The 22,373-nt window shown below is 40.5% G+C and overlaps 1 protein-coding gene across 2 annotated transcripts; it reads right to left on the reverse strand.

The window, feature by feature from the left end:
• Positions 1 to 1,811: 1,811 nt before the first annotated feature.
• Positions 1,812 to 21,344, reverse strand: LOC105355356 (uncharacterized). 2 transcript variants are annotated; one of them, XM_078937506.1, is made up of 4 exons: positions 19,126 to 21,344; positions 18,631 to 18,980; positions 15,714 to 16,136; positions 1,812 to 3,113 (listed from the first exon to the last, which is right to left on the reverse strand). In XM_078937506.1, exons 2-4 carry the CDS (start codon positions 18,782 to 18,784, stop codon positions 2,578 to 2,580), a joined length of 1,113 nt encoding a protein of 370 aa, XP_078793632.1. In that variant the 5' UTR covers positions 18,785 to 18,980; positions 19,126 to 21,344; the 3' UTR covers positions 1,812 to 2,577. The 2 variants fall into 2 exon arrangements, with proteins under 2 accessions (XP_078793632.1, XP_078793636.1); XM_078937510.1 differs by lacking the exon at positions 19,126 to 21,344 and having other exon boundaries at positions 15,966 to 16,136; positions 18,631 to 19,118.
• Between the last annotated feature and the right edge of the window lie 1,029 nt (positions 21,345 to 22,373).

Genomic DNA, 22,373 nt, shown 5'->3' on the forward strand with positions numbered 1-22,373 from the left:
AAGAGTGCCAGCAAGACTCAAAGGAAAGGTGTACAAGACAGTGGTGAGACCAGCTCTGCTCTATGGGTTAGAGACGGTAGCAATGAGACAGAGACAAGAGGCTGAGATGGAGGTAGCGGAGATGAAGATGTTGAGGTTCTCCTTAGGAGTGACCAGGTTAGACAGGATAAGGAACGAGTACATCAGAGGGACGGCTCATGTTGCCTGTGTTAGCGACAAAGTCAGAGAAGCCAGACTGAGATGGTTTGGACATGTTCAGAGGAGGGATAGTGGATATATTGGTAGAAGGATGTTGGAGATGGAGCTGCCTGGCAGGAGGGCAAGAGGACGGCCAAAGAGGAGGTATATGGATGTCTTAACAGAGGACATGAAGTTGGCTAACGTTAGGGTAGAAGATGTTCATGATAGAGTGAGGTGGAAAAGGATGATTCGCTGTGGCGACCCCTGATGGGAAAAGCCGAAAGAGAAAGAAGATTTCTGCAAAACTCATTATATAGAATAATTATACATACACTGACATGTAGCAATCCTTTATTTTAGGGATTTTGATCATTGTACGGTATAGATAATAACTTAAAAATAGGGTCTTAAAAATTTAAAATATGAAAATAAAAAAAGACGTTTTCAGGACACGTCAGATGTTAGAAAACTGCTCATTTCTTTCTATTCAATAATTACTTCTGCGTCCTTTTAACTAATGCCTGCATCAATGTGGTCTGGAGACCATCATGCGGCTCTGTGTTCATGTAATGAAAGCTCGGGTTGCTTTGATAGTTGACTTCAGATTGTCTTTATTGTAGGGTCTAGTGTCTCATCTTCTTCTTTATAACAGTTTAGAGATTTCTATTTTCTTTTTTTTATTGGGTTCATGTCAGGAGACCAAACACAGGAACAACATGGCCATATAAGGACATATCATTCTTGTGCTATCCTAGGCACTTTACCACTGGGAGAAGACAGTGCTCTGAACCTTTTTTCTTCAATGATTGGTGATCTTCAATGGTGTCCATGGATTACATGAAATCCTCTTCACCTTTATCCACCTTTGTCATGGTAGGGAGAACACGTCAATGGTAGGGTGGGGTCATAGGATAGCACAAGGGTTAAGAATCTTTTTAAATGTAGGAAGAAGCCAAGTCCTGCTGGAAAATAAGATCAGAATGCTTTGGAATCTATTGGATCACAAGGATATTTTTGTGTCCAAAAAACATTGATATAACGAAATTTGCACGTGTATTCAGGCTCATTCACTAAACTAAAACAGAATAGAATATTTGAGAATGTTATTGATCATATAGAATGGATATTATCTTGTTACCATAGCTCTGTTAAAAAATAAAACTGGAAGAAAAAAAAACCTGGCTGCATTTTGTGTTGCCAGGGGACAACAGCTGATTGTGTAAACAATGCACCAATGGATGGTTTCAGACCCAGAAGTGATGCCTCACATTAGGTGCAAGAAGTTCATGTTTGTCAAAAAAAGAGATGATAATAAAATAAACTAGCAATAACAAGCGAGCTAATTTAGAGCCAAAGTAGGCTAAAAGAAAGTAGTAAAAAAAAACGTCATTAGGATCAGAAAACCCAACTTCTTTTTTTAACATTTTCTGCTGTCCTCTGGCAGGAACTGCTCTGTTACAGCTTTATCTACAGGTACTCATCCCTAAATGTGGTGTCATTGTTTTATTCTATTGCTTTGTTGTTCATAAACCATGCTGTCTCTTGATCACTGCAGTGACATGAAGGTTGGTGGCTATGTGATTAATGTTCTATATTTACATTACATTAATAAAGTAATGCTACAAAATAAAATGTAAACTTCATCAGTTTTTATTGTTTCCATTCTAGAGGCACCTTTTTGTACTCACTATGCATGCACAATTTGTTCAATTGATGTTTCGTGACTCGATATTAACATCTAAAGCAAAAGGCTTCTCTCCTGTATGAGTTCTCATGTGTCTTTTTAGACTACATCTTTGACTAATGTGTCTTTTTAGACTACACCTTTGACTAAATCTTTGATCACATTCCTTACAAGAAAAAGGCTTTTCTCCTGTGTGAGTTCTCATGTGTGCTTTGAGATTAGTTCTTTTACTAAAACTTTTATCACATTCCTTACAAGAAAAAGGCTTTTCTCCTGTATGGGTTCTCTTGTGTGCTTTGAGATCAGATATTTGAATACATTTTTTATCACATACTTCACAAGCAAAATGCTTCTCTCCTGTGTGGGTTATCATGTGTCTTTTGAGATTAGATATTTGACAAAAACTTGTACCACATACTTCACAAGCAAAAGGCTTCTCTCCTGTATGAATTCTCATGTGTCTTTTGAGATTAGAAATACGACTAAAACTTTTATCACATTCTTTACACAAAAAATGCTTTCCTTCTGTATGGGCTCTCATGTGAATTCTGCCTTGAGACAAGTAATCAAAGCATGTAACACATTCTTCACAGACTTCACAGGGTCTTTCAGACTTGGTTCCTACATGGATTGACACATTATGTCCAATTCCTTTTCTTTTACCAAACTTAATATACGAAGATCTTTTTCCTGTTGGAGATTGTTTGTGTTTCTTAATGAAAGACGCCTTTCTGTTTTTTTTTTCTAACACACTCACTTTCTGACATGTGAGAGCTGTCCACACTTTGGAAATGAAGTCTGTCTCTTCTCTTCCTCTGATCTCTGTTCTGTGGGTCTGTCTCTTCATCTGTAGTTGATGTCGATTCTTCATGCTGGCTTCCTTTTTCATCCAGACTATCAGTTACATTAAAGCCCTGCTGATTGTTTAGATCTGCTTCACTGTTCTCATCTTCCTCATAAGTAGGAATCTCCATCAAGGTATCAGTCTCCTGCTTCAGGTTAAACCACTGCTCATATTGACTGATACAGAGCTCGTCTTGCTCCTTTTTAAACTGCAGATGATCTGGTTCCTGCAGTTCTTCTTCAATCTGTGGAGGTTCTGGTTCCTGCAGTTCTTCTTTAATCTGTGGAGGTTCTGGTTCCTGCTGTTCCTCTTTAATCCGTGGAGATTCTGGTTCCTCAAGTTTCACTCTGACGTTCCTGTGCTGGTTGCAGAGATCCTCTTCAGTCACCCAATGCTGAGGGAGGACTGCAGGAACACAAACACAAGGAAACCTTTTTATACTTGAAAGGATTTTTTGAATTATTAAGCACCAAGAAAAATCTAAACGACCTTAAAAGTACTTCATTTTAAAATATTATTTAAAAAAATCCATCCCTCAATTTTCTGAACTCGCTGAATCCCTTTTGGTATCCTGAGGATCCTGGATCCTGAAATCTGTAGCAGTGATGAAGACTGATGAGACACATCATTTACAGTCGGGACCATAAATATTTAGACAGAGACACATTCTTTCTAAGTTTTTTTCTGTAAATTACATCAGTGAATTTTAAATAAAACAACTCAGATGCCATTGAAGTGCAGACTTTCAGCTTTTATTCCATGGGTTGAACAAAAAGATTGCATAAAAATGTTAAAAACTAAAGCATTTTTTAAACACAATCCCTTCATTTCATGGGCTCGTAAGTAATTGGACAATTGTCTTCCATGCTATTGCATGGGCAGGTGTGGGCAATTCCCTTGTTATGTCATTATGAGTGAAGCAGATAAAAGGCCTGGAGTTGATTAGAGGACTCGTGCTTGCATTTTGGAGATTTTGCTGTTAACAGACAAAATGCGGTCAAAGGAGCTCTCCATGCAGGTGAAAGGAGCCATCATTAAGCTGACAAAACAGGAAAAAAACATGCCAGAAATTTCTACAGTATTAGGAGTGGCAAAATCAACAGTGTGGTACATCCTGAGAAAGAAAGAAACCACTGGTGAACTCAGCAACGCAAAAAGACCTGGACGTCCACGGAAGACAACAGTGGTGGATGATGGCAGAATCATTTCCATGGTGAAGAGGAACCCGTTCACAACAGCCAACCAAGTGAACAACACTCTCCAGGAGGTAGGCGGATCAATATCCAAGTCTACCATAAAAAGAAGACTGCATGAAAGTAAATACAGAAGGTACACTGCAAGCTGCAAGCCACTCATAAGCCTCAAGAATAGGAAGGCTAGATTGGACTTTGCTAAAAAGCATCTAAAAAAGCAGTTCTGGAAAAACATTCTTTGGACAGATGAAACCAAATTCAACCTCTACCAGAATGATGGCAAGAGAAAAGTATGGAGAAGGCGTGGAGAAGCTCATGATCTAAGCACACTACATCATCAGTAAAACACTGTGGAGGCAGTGTGATGGTCTGGGCGTGCACGGCTGCTAGTGGCACTGGGACAATAGTGTTTATTGATGACGTGACACAGGACAGAAGCAGCCCAATGAATTCTGAGGTGTTCACAGACATACTGTCTGCGCAGATCCAGGTGAATGCAGCCAAACTGATTGGGCGGCGTTTCATAATACAGATGGACAACGACCCAAAACATAGAGGCAAAGCAACTCAGGAGTTTATTAAAGCAAAGAAGTGGAATATTCTTGAATGGCCAAGTCAGTCACCTGATCTTAACCCAATTGAGCAGCATTTCACTTGTTGAATACTAAAATTCAGACAGAAAGGCCCACAAACAAACAGCAACTGAAAGCTGCTGCAGTAAAGGCCTGGCAGAGCATTTAGAAGGAGAAAACCCAGCATCTGGTGATGTCCATGAGTTCAAGACTTCAGGCTGTCATTGCCAACAAAGGCTTTTCAACCAAATATTAGTAATGACCATTTTGTTTTCAGTTATTTGATTTGTCCAATTACTTACGAGTTCATGAAATGAAGGGATTGTGTTTAAAAAATGTTTTCGTTTTTCACATTTTTATGCAATCTTTTTGTTCAATTCATGGAATAAAAGCTGAAAGTATGCCCTTCAATGGCAGCTGAGTTGTTTTTTTTAATTTTATTTACTGTGGTAATGTACAGAAAAAATATTAGAAAGACTGTGTCCAAATATTTATGGTCCTGACTGTACATCACAACCCACTAGTGCTGCTGCTGCCTGCGGGAAACCAGCAGCTCCTAATATCCGCCAAGGTCCAGCCAAGTCATTTCTGCACAGGAAGTCTGCACAAATGCTGAGGGGCACTGACCAGTGGTGGTAAATGAGCATCAATGCTGAGGATTTTCAGATCAAAAGAACCAGACTCAATTGTGGAGAATACATTTATCTGTGCCCAACCAAAAACAGCAACTTCTTTGCTGCATTTTACAATTAGACTGATGCAATGCACACTTTCTGCACCGAAAGTACAAATACTCTGAGTTTTATGTTTATATTGTGTGTTATTTTGGTTCATAGTAGTGGTTTATTAGATTTGTAAGTCGTTAGAGTGAAAATAACTGCGTGGCATGAATAAAATCCTCCTCATTGGAGATGGAGTTGTGTTTACAGGTTCTACTAATGTGATGGAAAGATGGAAGGTGAACATTTAAAGAGCAGATGAATGTTAAACAGCACAGAGTAGAAAGAGTTTATTTATGGCTATAAAAGGATATATCAACCATAGGATAATTAGTCATAAAAATTGATTGGAAAATATGCATACATTCACATACACTAGTAAATATTTCAATTATCACTCTTAATCGTGAATATGCTCTTTTGCATATAGTTAATCACAATGAAACTACTAAGATTGTCATTCCTTCATTTTCTATTCCGTTTTATCCCTTTCGGGGTGACGGGGCTGCTGGAGCCTATCCCGGCCACTTCTGGGCGAAGGCAGGGGATGTAGTGGACAGGTCGCCAGTCTGTCGCAGGGTAGAGTGTCCACAATCACACACCCATTCACTCTCTCACTTACACCTATGGACAATTTAGAGTTGCCAATTAACCTATGAAGCATGTTATTGGACGGTGGGAGGACGCTGGAGATCCCGGAGAGAACCCACGCATACACGGGGAGGACATGCAAACTCCACACAGAAAGGTCCCCCATTGATGTTGTGTTTTTCAGCCAGGACCTGAACCGGGGGCCTTCTAGCTGTGAGGCAAGAGCGCTGACCACTGTGCAGATTGTCATTGTCGGTAGGAATTGCGTTTAGGCTAAAAACTGCATTATCATAATTAACGACCACTGGGCACACTTTTACAACAGATTATAAAAGACGATTGCAGTGGGATTTCAAACACTGAAACATTCGAGTTGACCTTGGTGAATGTTCAGTCATGATGCTGTAGCATTAGGGGCGACAGTGGCTCAGGTGGTTGAGCGGGTCGTCCAATGATCGAAGGGTTGGCGGTTCAATCCCCGCTCCCACCAGCCAAAATGTCGTTGTGTCAGTTGTGTCTGTCAGTCTGCCCCAGGGCAGCTGTGGCTACAACCGTACCTTACCATCACCAAGTATGAATGAGGAGTCAATGAATAATGGACACAATGTAAGCGCTTTGGGTGTCTTGAAAAGCGCAGATAAATCCAATCCATTATTATTATTAGAAGTACAACGATTAATCAATGAATCAATGAATCGATTTCTATTCCTCTGAAGCAAGTAGTTTATTGACTATAAATCATATTAGCAAAAGGAGTGTGACGATAACAGCATCACCGCACGTTTTTTTTATTTTTGGTTTTTGTAAAGTTCTGCATACGGTGCGTGATTGGAACTATATTAAACACATTCATCTTTGCTGATAATTTACTTTTTCTGCTAGTCCTGGGGGAAACCTTGTATTACTGTTTTCCTTCACTCCCTGAGCCACGCCTCTCACTCCCTCTACACTGCACGTGACGTGCTCCCTCTTCTTATACAGTGGTGGACAAAATTGCTGGTACTCCTCAGTTAAAAGTGAAAAAGGGTCCACAATGCTCACTGAAATGACTTGAAACGTTCAAAAGTAACAATAAAATAAAATTGATTGAAAAAGAAATCCGCCATTACTTTTGAGTTGTTGATTAACAGAATTACTTAAAAAAGAAACTACAGTAAACCCTTGTTTTTCGCGGGGGTTAAATTTCAAAAAGAACCCGTGATAGGCAAAATCCGTGAAGTAGAAACCTCTACTTTTTTAACAAGTTTTATACAATTAAAAACTCTATTATACATTGAAAAGAAAGAACAAACCATTTTACAGGCTCAAGCATTTGTTTCACAAATCAAAGTACTTTAGAAACGTTTTTTTAACAAATAACTTGTTCTGTACTGTCAAATAATAATTTTAATCATCAATGTGAACAGAAGGCTTCAAATCGTGGAGATTAGCCCCGCCCACCGCGACCTGAGTAATTGGATTAAACGGGAGAAAATTTAAAATGATTCTTAAAAAAATATAAAGTACAGTCGGACAAATAGTGACTCAGGTGTATTTCACTGCTCTACAGACTGAGCCGCTGCATCCTGACTCCGCTCTGCAGCGTTTTCTTCTTTTGAAGCCTGCGGTGCCGGTTTGTTTGTTCGGGATAAGAACATAGTGATAGGCATTGTTGTCGCTCTTTTTTCTAGCGGAGTGACTTTTTAGCCAATCAGAATGAAGAACAGAATGCAGGATGCAAATCCGTGAAGTAAAGAAACCGTGAAAAGTAAACCGTGTTATAGCAAGGGATCACTGTAATGAAATAGGGCTGGACAAAAATGATGGTACCCATAACTTAATAATTTGTTGCACAACGTTTTGAGGCAATCACTGCAATTCAACGGTTTTCTGTATTTGACAATGAGCCTTCTGCAACTGTCCACGGGTATTTTGGCCCCCTCCTCATGAGCAAACTGCTCCAGTTGTCTCAGGTTTGACGGGTGTCTTCTCCAAATGGCATGTTTCAGCTCCTTCCACAGATGTTCAATGGAATTCAGATCTGAGTTCATAGAAGGCCACTTCAGAATAGTCCAACGCTTTTCTCTGAGCCATTCTTGGGTGTTTTTGGCTGTGTGTTTTGGATCGTTGTCCTGTTGGAAGACCCATGACCTGTGACTGAGACTGAGCTCTCTGACACTAAGCAGCACATTTCTATCCAGAATATACCTTGATAATCTGGAGATTTCATTTTACCTTACACAACTTCAAGACACCCTGTGCCAGATGCAGCAAAGCAGCCCCAAAACAGAACTGAGCCTCCTCCATATTTCACAGTGGACAGTGTTCTTTTGGTTGGATGCTTCATTTTTGAGTCTACGAAGACAGAGCTGATGTGCCTTACCAAAAAGCTCCAGTTTTGTCTCACATTTTCCCAGAAGCTTTGTGGCTTGTCAACATGCATTTTTGCTAATTACAGTCTGGCTTTTTTATGATTTCCTTTCAACAGTGGTGTCCTCCTTGGTCGTCTCCCATGAAGTCCACTCTGGCTCAAACAACGATGAATGGTGCGATCTGACACTGATGTACCTTGATCTAGGAGTTCACCTTTAATGTGTCTGGAGGTTGTTCTGGACTCTTTAGATACAGTTCCAACTGTCTGTCTCCTCAATTTGTCATCAAATTTCCTCTTCCGGCCACATCCAGGGAGGTTGGCTACTGTCCCAAAGGTTTTAAACTTCTGAAAAATATATGCCACTGTCGTCACAGGAACTTCAAGCTGCTTAGAGATGGTTTTCTAGCCTTTTCCTTTACTAGGTTTGTCTATAATTTTGTTTCTAATGTCCTGGGACAATTCTCTCCTTGGCTTTCTGTTGTCCATGTTCAGTGTGGTATACACCTTTTTACCAAACAGCAACGTTGTAACGATCATCTATTTATTTATAGTGCTCATTACGTTTTTTAGGGTTTAGAGACTATTTGTCTCCCTTTAAATAGGCAGACTGACTGATTATGAGTTTGAAAACAGCTGTGATGTCAATTAAAGGACATACCTGAGTTCATCATGACCCCCTGGGCAATTAGTTCTCAGTCTTTTATGGAGGTACCATCATTTTTGTCCAGCCCTAATTCATTAGATGGTTTGTTTTTTAAATAATTCTGTTTGTCAACAACTCAAAAGTAATGGCTGATTTTGATTATTTAAATTTTAATATATTTTAATTTATTATTACCTTCTAAAGTTTCAAGTCATTTCAGTGAACAATGTGGACTTTTTTTCTTTAACTGAGCGGTACCAACAATTTTGTCCACCACTGTACACACGCGCGCGGTTTCAGAAGCACACACACATCCTCATTCTACAATAGAAGTTTCCGTCTCGTGAGGAAATACGAAAAATTTACTGCGTTGTAATTATTAATTTCCATTGTATTAATTTCCATTACAAGCTACGTGCGTTCTTAAGTGCGCGATACGGCCGCCCGCTGGAGAATTATGTGTTGTGGGGGGTTTATTACTGTTCTCATTTACTCCATAACACCAAACATCAATGCACACTGTTAGATGTCGATGAATATCACTTCATCTTTTGTTTGCAGGGCTCCAGACTAACTTTTTTCACTAAGAGCACGGTGGGCCCCCAACTGAAAATTTTAGGGGCACAACCAGAAAATTTAGGGGCGCATACCGTAAATCAACATGCAACATTCCACTGTATTACTAATAAATACTTTAATAATAGATGCAGAAATTGCAACGTGCTGTTTCAAATTCAGTGCAGTGTTAGAAATGAGGGGAAGAAAATGGTTGTCCTCCGGACAACCTGGCACTTGGTTGTCCTCCCCAATATTTGGTTGTCCTTTGATACCAATATTTAACAGCAACAAAATCTACTCAGATGTCAGTACTTACATTTTTATGTCTTCTATACATCTAATATCAACTGCCTCTTATGATGGACATTTAAAAAACTCTTTAAATATTAAAAACAAATATTTACTAAATACTGAAGCATCTGGTTACACAAAGTATTGAAAAAACTTGAAACTAACATCTTTATAACTAGTATCTTTACACAGATTTGTATATATTGGTTCTTTTTTTCCTTTGCTTTTGATAATTGTTGATTAAAGAACATAAAATACAAAAAGTGTTGTACAAATGTGGAATATCATATCAATCCCATGGAAAAAGGTCATGTCAGTCTGTTCTGTTATGAGTGAAAGTTATGTGTTTTAAATCTTCTAGGGCTGAATATTTTGAACGTGTTTTTTTGAAGACCTCTAGTGGTCGCGCCAGGTACTGTTCAACAGATGTATTTGAAAAATCTTTATTGAAAAGTACAGATAAAGAAACAGAAAAATCTAGCCACAGGGGTTGCAAGCCAGTTGCCTATGTGCCGGTCCCAAGCCCGGATAAATAGAGAGGGTTGCGTCAGGAAGGGCATCCGGCGTAAAAATAGCCAAAATAACCATGCGAATCATCCACAACACTTTAGACATACCGGATCGGTCGAGGCCCGGGTTAACAACGACCGCCACCGATGCTGTTAACCTACAGGGTGTCGGTGGAAATTTGACTACTGTTGGTCGAAGAAAGAGGGGAGGCAGAAGGGTCCGTGGCCAGAGAGAGAAGGGAAAAGGCAGGAACATAGGTTTGAGAATAGGGACTCTTAACGTTGGCACAATGACAGGGAAAGGCAGAGAACTGGCAGACATGATGGAGAGAAGGAAGGTAGATGTACTGTGTGTGCAGGAGACAAGGTGGAAGGGCAGCAAGGCACGTAGTATTGGAGGAGGATACAAACTGTTCTATCATGGTGTTGATAGGAAGAGAAACGGGGTAGGTGTGATTCTGAAGGGGGAGTTTGTAAACAGTGTTCTAGAGGTGAAAAGAGTCTCAGACAGGATGATGAGCCTAAAGTTAGAAATTGAAGGGGTGATGGTGAATGTAGTCAGTGGGTATGCGCCACAGGTTGGCTGTGAGTTAGAAGTGAAGGAGAGATTCTGGAGTGAGTTGGATGAGGTCATAGAGAGTTTTCCCAGAGGAGAGAGAGTTGTTATTGGAGCAGACTTTAATGGCCATGTTGGTGAGGGCAATAGAGGTGATGAGGAGGTGATGGGCAGGTTTGGTGTGAAGGAAAGGAATCTGGAGGGACAGATGGTGGTGGACTTTGCGAAGAGGATGGAAATGGCTGTAGTCAACACTTACTTCCAGAAGAGAGAGGAACATAGAGTGACATACAGAAGTGGAGGTAGGAGTACTCAGGTGGACTACATCCTATGTAGACGAGGTTATTTGAGAGAGGTTAATGACTGCAAAGTGGTGGTAGGAGAGAGTGTAGCCAGACAGCACCGCATGGTGGTGTGTAAGATGACTCTGGAGGTCAGGAAGAAGAAGAGAGGGAAAACAGAAAAGAAGACCAAGTGGTGGAAGCTACAGAATGAAAAAACTTGTGAGGAATTTAGGCAGAAGTTGAGACAGGTTCTGGGTGGTCAGGATGAGCTTCCAGATGACTGGGAAACTGCAGCAGAGATTATCAGGGAAACAGGTAGGAAGGTGCTAGGTGTGTCATCTGGAAAGAGGAAAGACGGTAAAGACACTTGGTGGTGGAATGAGGAAGTACAGGAATGCGTCCAGAGGAAGAGGTTGGCTAAAAGGAAGTGGGATGTAGAAAGGACTGAGGAAGGTAGACAGGAGTACAAGGAAGCGCAGCGTAGAGTGAAGAGAGAGGTGGCAAAGGCCAAACAGAAAGCTTACGATGAGCTATATGACAGGTTAGACACAAAGGAAGGAGAAAAGGACTTGTTCAGGCTAGCCAGACAGAGAGACAGAGATGGGAAGGACGTGCAACAGATAAGGGTGATTAAGGACAGAGATGGAAAGGTGCTAACAACCCAGGAGAGTGTACAGAAAAGATGGAAGGAGTATTTTGAGGAGCTGATGAACGTGGAAAATGACAGGGAAAGAAGGGAGGAAGATGTGGTTGTTGTGGAGCAGGAAGTAGCAGAGATTGGAAAGGAGGAGGTTAGGAAGGCTCTGAAAAGGATGAAGAGCGGAAAGGCCGTTGGTCCTGATGACCTACCTGTGGAGGTATGGAAGTGCTTAGGAGAGACAGCAGTGGAATTTCTAACGAAGTTGTTCAATAGGATTCTAGAGAGTGAGAAGATGCCTGAGGAATGGAGGAGAAGCGTTCTGGTTCCGATCTTTAAGAACAAGGGTGACACGCAGAACTGCAGCAACTATAGAGGAATAAAGTTGATGAGCCACACAATGAAGCTGTGGGAAAGAGTAGTGGAAGCCAGGCTTAGGAAGAAGGTGGAGATCTGTGAGCAGCAGTATGGTTTCATGCCCCGTAAGAGCACCACTGATGCCATTTTTGCTTTGAGAATGTTGATGGAAAAGTACAGAGAAGGTCAGAAGGAGCTGCATTGTGTGTTCGTAGATTTAGAGAAGGCGTATGACAGGGTGCCGAGGGAGGAGCTGTGGTACTGTATGAGGTCGTCTGGAGTGGCAGAGAAGTATGTCAGAGTAGTTCAGGACATGTATGAGAGAAGTATGACGGTGGTGAGATGTGCTGTAGGTCAGACAGAGGAGTTCAAGGTGGAGGTGGGACTACACCAAGGATCAGCTTTGAGTCCTTTTTTGTTTGCTATGCTGATGGACAGGCTGACAGACGAGGTAAGACAGGAATCTCCCTGGACAATGATGTTTGCGGATGACATTGTAATTTGCAGTGAGAGTAGAGAGCAGGTGGAGGAACAGCTAGAGAGGTGGAGGTTTGCTCTGGAAAGAAGAGGCATGAAGGTCAGTCGTAGTAAGACAGAATACATGTGTCTGAACGAGAGGGATCAAGGTAGAAGCGTTAGGTTACAGGGGGCTGAGGTGAAGAAGGTGCAGGAGTTTAAGTACTTGGGGTCAACAGTTCAGTGTGATGGAGAGTGTGGAAAAGAGGTGAAGAGGCGAGTGCAGGCAGGTTGGAGCGGGTGGAGGAAAGTGTCAGGAGTGTTGTGTGACAGAAGAGTGTCAGCAAGACTCAAAGGAAAGGTGTACAAGACAGTGGTGAGACCAGCTCTGCTCTATGGGTTAGAGACGGTAGCAGTGAGACAGAGACAAGAGGCTGAGATGGAGGTAGCGGAGATGAAGATGTTGAGGTTCTCCTTAGGAGTGACCAGGTTAGACAGGATAAGGAACGAGTACATCAGAGGGACGGCTCATGTTGCCTGTGTTAGCGACAAAGTCAGAGAAGCCAGACAGATGGGAAAAGCCGAAAGAGAAAGAAGACAGATAAAGAAACAGAAAGGATTCGCTAGCATGCACGCACTTCGTTTGTCAGTGGAAAGAATTTGCGGCATACGTTTCAATTTAGTGGTTGCTAAAAACTAACCCTTGAAAAATACCAAAATGTTGAATAAAAGACCAGTTTATCACACGGACAACCAGGTTCATTTTGTCCTCCGTGAAATCTGGTTGTCTTGGACAACCGGATAACCGCTTATTTCGAACGGTGCAGTGTCACATTTTATTGTGCACTTTTGAAGATGCAACAACAAGGTAAACTGACAGGAAAAGGTAAACTGTAAAAGAACGGGCGCTGTTCAATGGAGATCAGAACAATCGATACAGATACCAGAGATCAGAGAAAAGCCTAAAAACTGATTGAATTTTATGTTGGTGACACCAAATATGTGCAGCCAAGATGCACAATAAGCGTGTTTGAGGTCACCCAGGTGGACGCAACGCTACACAGATCACTGTGTGTGAGACGTATATTTTTGTTTTTGCTCCAACATCACCTGTCAATCATCACAAAAATATCACCAGAAAGGGGTGGGAGCAAGGCACCAACTTGAGCGAACGCAGCTGGAAATGTAGTACTGAACTGACTGAAAGCTGCCCTACAGACTACAAAACAATGCATTATGGGACATGTGTCCTGATGGTTTTTGTAGTTGAGTGATCAATGAAAATTATTAAAAATACCAATTGATTTAGAAAAAAAGGCTACATACATTACAAAACATTCCAATAAAAATAAAACATATAATAACACAGATCATACTGAGGGGGAGAGGCAGATTAAAACTAAATTGAACTCCAGCCTCCTGTTCTCCTTCAGTCTCGCTACAGATTCGCTTTCATCCCACCCCCCAGCCTGGTTTCCCCAACGATCCAGGCGCGGTGCTGGTTCATCTTAAACACGTCTATCGTTGCATTTTCCCCAACGTGTTTTCAGTGTGTCTCAGACTAAATCTTGTTTCTCGCACGTGTTTAAAGTTCAAGCTCCGTTAGCTGTCACGCATGTAGGTGAGGGACATTTATTTTCCTCAGCTGACCCATATCCCGCGAGAGCGGTGTGCTGCAGTGACAGCCGTGCATGAGAACCGTTTGGTCGGGGTTGATGCGACGCTGTGCGCCTAAACGTAACCATAACCTTAATCCTCCTCCGGGTCTGTGTGACCCAGAGAAAAGTTCAGCACGGACAGCATGTATGTAGAAAATTACGAGCGAATAAATACGTTCTAAAAAGGAAAGTAAGGAACTCCTTAATGGTCCGGGGAGGGAGGGGGCGGTCAGGTTTCCTGCCTTAAATTTTCTCCTGCTTTCATTGTCGAGCCCCCAAGAGTCATATTCCCCACTATGATTCGTTGCTTTGTCAGCTCCGCGCACAACAATGAAAAAGTGTCATTCATGTAAACTGGCGGGCCACATTAACATTAAACTTTCATATTAAGGCGGGGGCCGCAAAATATCATCTTGGGGGCTGCAAATAGCCCGCGGGCCGCGGGTTTGAGACCCCTGCTTTAGACTCTGGCACTGGTACACTAGCCGCAGGTCGGAAGAATGAATCAATAGTTCACTTACTCATAGCTCAGACGCACATATCAGGTTGTGATGATATTTGTCTCCGTTTCCTTCCCACAGATGTTTACGCGCGCTCGATTATCTCTAGGCCCCTCCACGCATTTTAGCCACTTACAGTGGCTTGCCCTATTCTTCTCACAAGCAGTGGCCGCCTCACAGACAGGCATCACGCGAGTGTGTGCTCGCGTTTCATGAGTATGTGCGCGAGTGTGTGTGTCTGCCTGCGTGCGTGTGTGCTCGCGTCTCATTGATGATTTCATTGATCATTGACGTGCCCCTTCCACGTTTGATGTATAAAAAAATACGGAGGGTGGGGGAGGCAAATTTACTAGTAGCACATGTGCGACAGGATGTAAAATTCAGTCGCACACTCTCAAATTTTGGTCGCAAAATGCCACCATATGGTCACAGTCTGGAGCCCTGGTTTGGGAACAATTTTGTGCAGCGCAAAGTTACGTGTCTGTATATATAAAGTCGGAGCCTCCTGCCGCGCGTTATTCAGGCATGTCAGGTTTCATGGCTACCGGAAAGGTGAAAAAGTGTCTGCAGTCTGTTTATTACTGGGCAATATATAATATTCAGAGAAGATGTCCGTACCAGAGAGCACAGGTGAAGCCTCACATGCAGCTAGAGAGCGGTCCGCTGCAGAACATACACATAGTCATTCTACAACACCTATATAGTTCTTTGGTTAGATAGGTATTAGTTAGTTGTTACTGTTATTTGTTAATAAAGAATACTGTGTTGTGATTGTAATCATTTGCGACGCGGCCGCTGGGCGATTTTGTGTTAGGCGGCGGCAGGGGTGGAGGGTGCGCGGTTAACCGCAACACACCTCCACCCGCGGTGATTAAAAATCCCACACCGTCACAGCTCTATTCAGCAATCACAAATTATGATATGAATCGATTTATTAAAACACACTGTTACACTTCTATGTAGCATACAATACATGCCATCTTTTTTCACAGTTTCATTATCATCATTTTGATATTTGATATTTTTATTCTCTTTCTTGACTTCACTGTTAACCAACATCACAACCTTCAAGGTTGTTAATGGTGAGTGAATTAAAACTAAATTATATGGTTTCTGAGTCACACTGACCTGCTGACATGTGAGAGCTGTCCACACTTTGGACATGACTTCTGTCTCTTCTCTTCCTCTGATCTCTGTTCAGTGGGTCTGTCTCTTCATCTGAAGTTGATGTAGATTCTTCATCTTGGTTTACTTCCTCATCCTGACTATCAGTTACATTAAAGCTCTGCTGATTGTTTAGATCTGCTTCACTGTTCTCATCTTCCTCATAAGTAGGAATCTCCATCAAGGTATCAGTCTCCTGCTTCAGATCAAGCCAACCTTCATCCTGAATGATGAAGAGTTCCTCTGGTTCCTCCTTAACCTGTGGAGGTTCTGGATCCTGCAGTTCCTCTTTAATCTGTGGAGGTTCTGGTTCTTCCTGTTCCACTCTGAAGTTCCTCTGCTGGTTGCAGAGATCTTCCTCTTCTGTCACCCAATGCTGGGGGAGGACTGCAGGGACACAAACACAACAAGGAGCCTTTTATACGTTTACAAGACTTTGGGGTTTTGTCAAACACCAATAAACTCAGTGATCATTGAAGAAAATGCCTGAGGAGTCTGGAGGATTGGAAAAGACTAATTGAAATAAACATATACACCATTAAATTATTAAATAAATATGTCACTCATTATTTAAAATTGTCATTACATAAATAAAATTGAAAATCAATAAATACATTTAGAAAAGAATCAAATTTTAAGGAGTACATTAGTTTTTCATGACATGTTTCATGATTTTATGGTCCAGTGTGAGCTGGAAGGGACAAATTGAAATAAATGTATTGAATATGAAATAAATAAATGTGTCATTACTTCTTTAAAATTTGAAATAAATAATAAAAAATGTCATTAAATGTGTCAATATCTATTTAAAATTAAATTTTAAATTATTAGGTTACATTTTTAAGTTATTCTAATATTCTATATTCTATTTCTCAATTTGCCATTGACCCAGTTGAAAGGGTGAACTTTGTTTAAGCCTTATGGTTGAACTCCCGCCATTTTTTCTGCCTTGTGCAATGAGATGAGAGGAGACCTTGAAACTTTGTTCTTCCAGTTTGTTCTTCTAGTTCTAGTGAAGGAAAGTGCTGATTCCACTGGTGACTGAAACAAACACACACTAGTGTCTGATAAGGACACGTCAATGAACACTCATGGGATCTATGTGACACACTTTACTGGCATCTGCACTTATGGCGTACAGTCGGGACTTGAAGGTTATTGGGTGTAGTTCCACCAGCACAAGCAGCTGTTCCTAGATGCTACTTGTGTGCACTGGAATCTGTACACAAGTGGCATCTGGACATTTGTGGACAGATGTACACAACTGGACACTCTGGACAGTCCAGCTGACAGGCTGTAGGTAATGACCAAGTCCAGAGTGTGTCCTCTGTTGTGAGCAGCTGTGAGACATTTTTGAAATCTGTGCTGCTCAGAAGATTGAAACTCAGTCATGACGTCATCAATGTTGACAACATGTCATTCAAAATCACCAATGATTGAAATCCTATTATACCGCATGTGAAGTGATGATAAAATTTGACAAAAATATTTAATAAGGCAGGAGGGGGGTGGTCTGTTGTACACAGTGAGAGTGAGGAAAAGCAGGAGGGTATTCCAGAAAGCAGGTTATGCTAGCTCCCACGATAAGTTTGAGGCTAAGAAAGTTGATAACCTCAGCTTTCGGTTCCAGAAATGGAGATATGTTTCAGGGTAGGTCAAGTCTCCATGGCAACTCATGCTCTGAACATAACCTGGTCCGGAGCAGGTTTAGTTGAAGCTTAGTTTATTTACAGAGAGGTGAAGCAGCATGGCGTGTCCATTTGAAGATGATTTAGTGAATGAAAAAGCTCAGATAATACTTTTTCCACCATGAGAGGGTGATAAGACCACATATGGATGTTGGAAAGATAAACTTTTTTACTTTGATCTAACGTAATTATTTGCTTCAGTTAAGATAAATCATTTTTTTTTGTTAGAAATTTCTTTGTTAACAATTACACGTAGTTTTCAGACAGTTATTTTCCTTTCGTTCAAATTAATTCAATTAAGTAAGTGTAACTTTGATGCTGCTGTTAGATCGGCACCGCAAGGGATTCTGGGATATCATTCCCTTTGCCTGTCTGGACGGATTTGGGTTTAAGTGTGGGTTTTTTACAAAATGTGTTTAGTTGTATAGCTGTTTTACTGTGTTTCACCGTGTTTTGCCGAGTTATTTTGTCCTACTATGCTTACGTCTCTGCACCATGAGTGAGAGTAAAGAAGAAGATGATGAGTTTATATAACACCCCTACCACCTACTCATATTATGACAGTGACGGAAAATTCTCTAATGAATTTTTGCACTCCGTGCATTTTTTTCCGTTATTTTTATTGTTATAAAAATGAGCATATCTGCCGGCTCAAACTTAGACATATGAAAGTTCAAGAAATAGAAGTAATTAAGATTTAAAAAAGATTAATGGAGTAATGTGACATTTAGTTAGATAAATACGTAAATTTGAGTTGTATAAACAATTATTGAGTTTGAATAAATTTAACTAAATTATTTAAATTATTTTTCAGCCGTGTTACTTTTTTGATGGACTTATAATTTTTAACCGCCGTCATTAAAATCTCAGACTCCGTCTCACTTCCGTCTCAAGTGTCGCGCTTTCTTTTTTTTCACCACGCGTTTCCATGGTGACTCCAGAAATCGGCGATCTATTGAGAATGTCTTTATGTACCGTGCGTTAACCCAGGGTTACCAAGTCGAGCGTAATTACGCCAACTCATATACCCGGTCTTCTGGAACCGACATACCCAGAGTAAGCAACTTCAGGCGGATTTCAGCCAGAGTTCAGGCTTAAAGTCAGGCTAGTTTAAACATGCTTCCTGGAATACCCCCCAGGTCACCAAAAGAAAAGCTCAAAGCGCTTCTCTCTCTTTGTAGAAGTGAGCATACCTAGTATGTGGTGTAGTAGTAGCTGAAGCTGTGGGTTCCAGCTGCTATCCAGCAGTCTGCGCTGACGACAGAGCTCCTGCTCGTACTGGACGATGGTTCCTTCAGCAGCAGAAAGTTGTTCGCTGACAGAACCTTCCTGAGGTTCTGAAGACATGGTTCCTGCTCCGATCTTCAGCTCCAACTCCCACAAACACCACCGTCCTCTTCACTGCAGCTCCGAGTCCGATCGATCATCTGCTAGTCTCACAATCACAGCAATCCACGTTGTCTTTCCGTTCAACACTTCTTCACTCATTTACGACACTTTGGAAAATGCTGAGAGTTCCCACACGAACCACGTATCGTCCTTTCTTTAAAAAAAACACAAACACAAACATACTGACAAAACACCACCGTCCTCCCAGTCACTGCTAGCTTTCCTAGCTCCTCAGTTTGTTTACTTCCGGGTCACGTGCTAAAACTTTATTTGAAACAAGTACAGTATAAACTGCTTACCTGGATCTAAATCTGGTTCGAATTACTGTCAATATTTTTTAACAATCTTAATTCATGAAATAACAAAACAAAGAAAATCTACAAGGAAAAATACATTTTGGGCAAACTACTTTAGCTTTGTTAAATTAAGTTAATTGAGGAGAAACATTTTTTATCAGGGTTTTTAGGATGAACACAGAGCTGATTTCCTGGAGATGGTAAATGGTTTTCAGATCATTTATGAGGGCAGTTTCCCACGGCACACCTGACCATCTCCCACGGCACACTAGTGTGCGGCGGCGCACTAAAAAACACAAGTCTAATCAATGATTGGCTGCAGCTGTTGCCAGGGTTTGTTGATTAGAAACGCACATCTGATATTAAAAGTTCTAACTAATATATCAAAGGAGATACTAAAACAATATAAAAACAAAGCATATTTCTATATGAAAGATTATAAAGTTATGAAAGATAAACCTTCAACCAGCAGACAACAAGAATTTAATTTACATTTTGTCAGAGTTTTTATGAGATTTCTTTTGAACTGTCTTTTGTCTGCCATGGTTCTATTCTAGAAATTGGGGCTTAATGAGAAAAATAAGTTTCTGCAGCCTTTAATCAGAGGACCTTAATCCACTTTTTGTGATTCTGAAAGATCTGGTAAAGAACAAACATGAAGAAGAACTAAAAGCGGAACTGCACACAGAATCCAGAACTGCTGGAAGTTGATCTTTCTTTGGTCAACAGCCATGCTGCTGCTTTCTGGACCAGCTGAAGGATATTTCGTGAACGTTCATCCACTCTGTGGTCCACAGAGGTGCAGGATTCCAGGAACCACGAGAAAAGACCGCTGACAGGAAGGATGACATCATCAACTACGGCAAGGGCCCATAAAAACTGTCCACTTGATGCTGAGAGAGACAGTGGAGCTGATCTCAGATCAGTTCCTGCTGCAGCTCTGACACTCATCTCCACTTCCTCTGATTCCTCCATCACTCTGCTCTCCACCTCCCAGGAACAGAGCTTCACAGCTGATCTCTGTCAAACTGCAGTACTTTAACCTGAAATCAGACAGGAAAGTGTGTTCAAGAGCAGTGGAAGGTCCAGGAACTAGGTCAATTCAGTCAGGTGACCCGCCCTGATGACAGACGGACAAATTACATTTTCACTGTTTAGCAGTTCCTCTTGGATTTTGACCCAAAAACATGAAGGTAAATTAAAATGCAATAGATCTGAAAGGACTTTCAAATGAAGTTCAAACAGATGAGGAATTGAAATGTAATTTGTCTTCATGAATAATTGTTTACTAAATACATTTTCCAAATAAATGGCAGAAATGCAGATTGAACTGACGGTTGGAAAATTAATTTTCATTTAAATTATGGAACCAAAAAAAACAACTGACAATTTGAAATCCAATAGATTTTGCTTTGATTTAAAGCTTTGATTTAAAAAATGTAAGAATTTTTTTTTTCTGCATCTTCAATCCTAAATTATTGAATCCATTTTCAAATGACATCATCGCAATGCAAAGTAAAATTTTCATTAAGAATAGAAGATTCACTTTGAGTTATGGGTAAAAAAAAAATAAAAGAAAAACTTCAATAGGAAAATCTTGACCACATTTGAAAGAATCTGACACAAGATAAAATGAACAAAGTAAGTTTAAACCCCCTGCAGATACTTTGCAGAGGATGAAAATTCAAGAAAACAAAGTTGCTGATTCATGAAAACTTGGACAAGAGATATTAAGGACTTTTCCAAAAGCAAAGCTAAATTAGACAGAACCCTGTTAAGACACTTTAGCTCAGAAAATCTTCCTCTGAGTTAAAGAGAATTACACAATGAGTCCAGATTTCAAAAAAAGAAAAGAAGGAGAACTGGGATTACCAGTTTGGCCCTGAAGATGTCATGACCAGGGGCCTCATTTATAAATGTTGGGTACGCACAAAAGAAGGCGTACGCCACTCTCTACGCAATTATTGATATTTATAAAAAGCAAACTTGACGGGAACATGTGCGGTCCTTCACGCAAGCTCTGACCCAGGCGTACGCACAAAAACGGGTGAAATGAGAAACGACGACACCGTGGGCAGATGGAAGAAACACGTGAAAGTGAAAATGACAATACTGCCTCTCATAAATAACATGAAGACTTCACAAAGCAAGTCTTACAATTAACAGCCTACACGAACACCCGTTTGATCGATCAGCAGTGAAACAAACAAAAATAAAAATCAAACGAAAATTACAACAGAAATTCAAATGAACACTTATTTGCAAAAAGAAAAGTGAAATATGTTCTGCAATAATCTTCCAAAACGGAGAGCAGAGAAAAGTAAATAATGATAATGGTTAAGTGGATGATAAATGTTTTAACTCACGTTATCACATTGTTTAATTGTTTTGCTAATACATATTTAGTGTGTTCTGCTTTTTCCAGTTTATGTCATTAAAAAAACTGCTGTTACTCTGTTATAGACAGTCAGGTAGTCTGACTTTTTCAACAATGAGTGTGTCTTAAAATCTTGCATTGCCATGAAATATGGAGAATCAAAACTGCCAAATACAAATAAAGGTTCTCATTTATAAATGACAAACAAAATAAATGTACTAAGTTTAAAGTTATGAACATACAAAATAATAGATAAAGACGTGTACAAATGCTTGTTTCCATTCAAACAGAATTTGTTGTTGACATCTATTATTTATAAATTGCTACATTTATTTCTTATATTTGGCAGTCTTATTTGCCAGTCTTGGTTTTACATAATGATGATGTTTTGCACAGTTCTTCCTCAGCCTACAGTTTCTTCTTCTCTCCTCACGTAACATGTTCAACAACATTCCTTAGTGATGAGGAGTAACTGCACCTGCAATGAAAACAATGCAGCGAAAACAATACAGTGAAAGGTCAACTGCTGCATAGTTAATGGCTGCAAGGTTAATGGCTGAATAGTAATTTGCAATTATAAAGAAACAGTAAGTCAAGTCTTTTGGCATTAAATAGCTTCTATTGATAAAAATGTCATGCATTCCTTTTTGGCTATTCAATTCAATTCAATTTTATTTGTATAGCCCAAAATCACAACAACAGTCGTCTCGATGGGCTTCGAAGTGAAACATGAACTCAAAAGGATCACGAATACAAAGAGTTCAATAGGAAAATACTAAAATGAACTAACAAACTGACTAAGCTATACTGGCATCCCTGCCCTTAGACCCCCTTTCGCGGTAAGGAAAAACTCCCAAAAAAAAAACGGATTCCG

This window comes from Oryzias latipes, chromosome 2 (genome assembly GCF_053564925.1).
Source record: "Oryzias latipes strain Hd-rR chromosome 2, Olatipes_Hd-rR_3.1".
Taxonomy (NCBI): Eukaryota; Metazoa; Chordata; class Actinopteri; order Beloniformes; family Adrianichthyidae; genus Oryzias; species Oryzias latipes.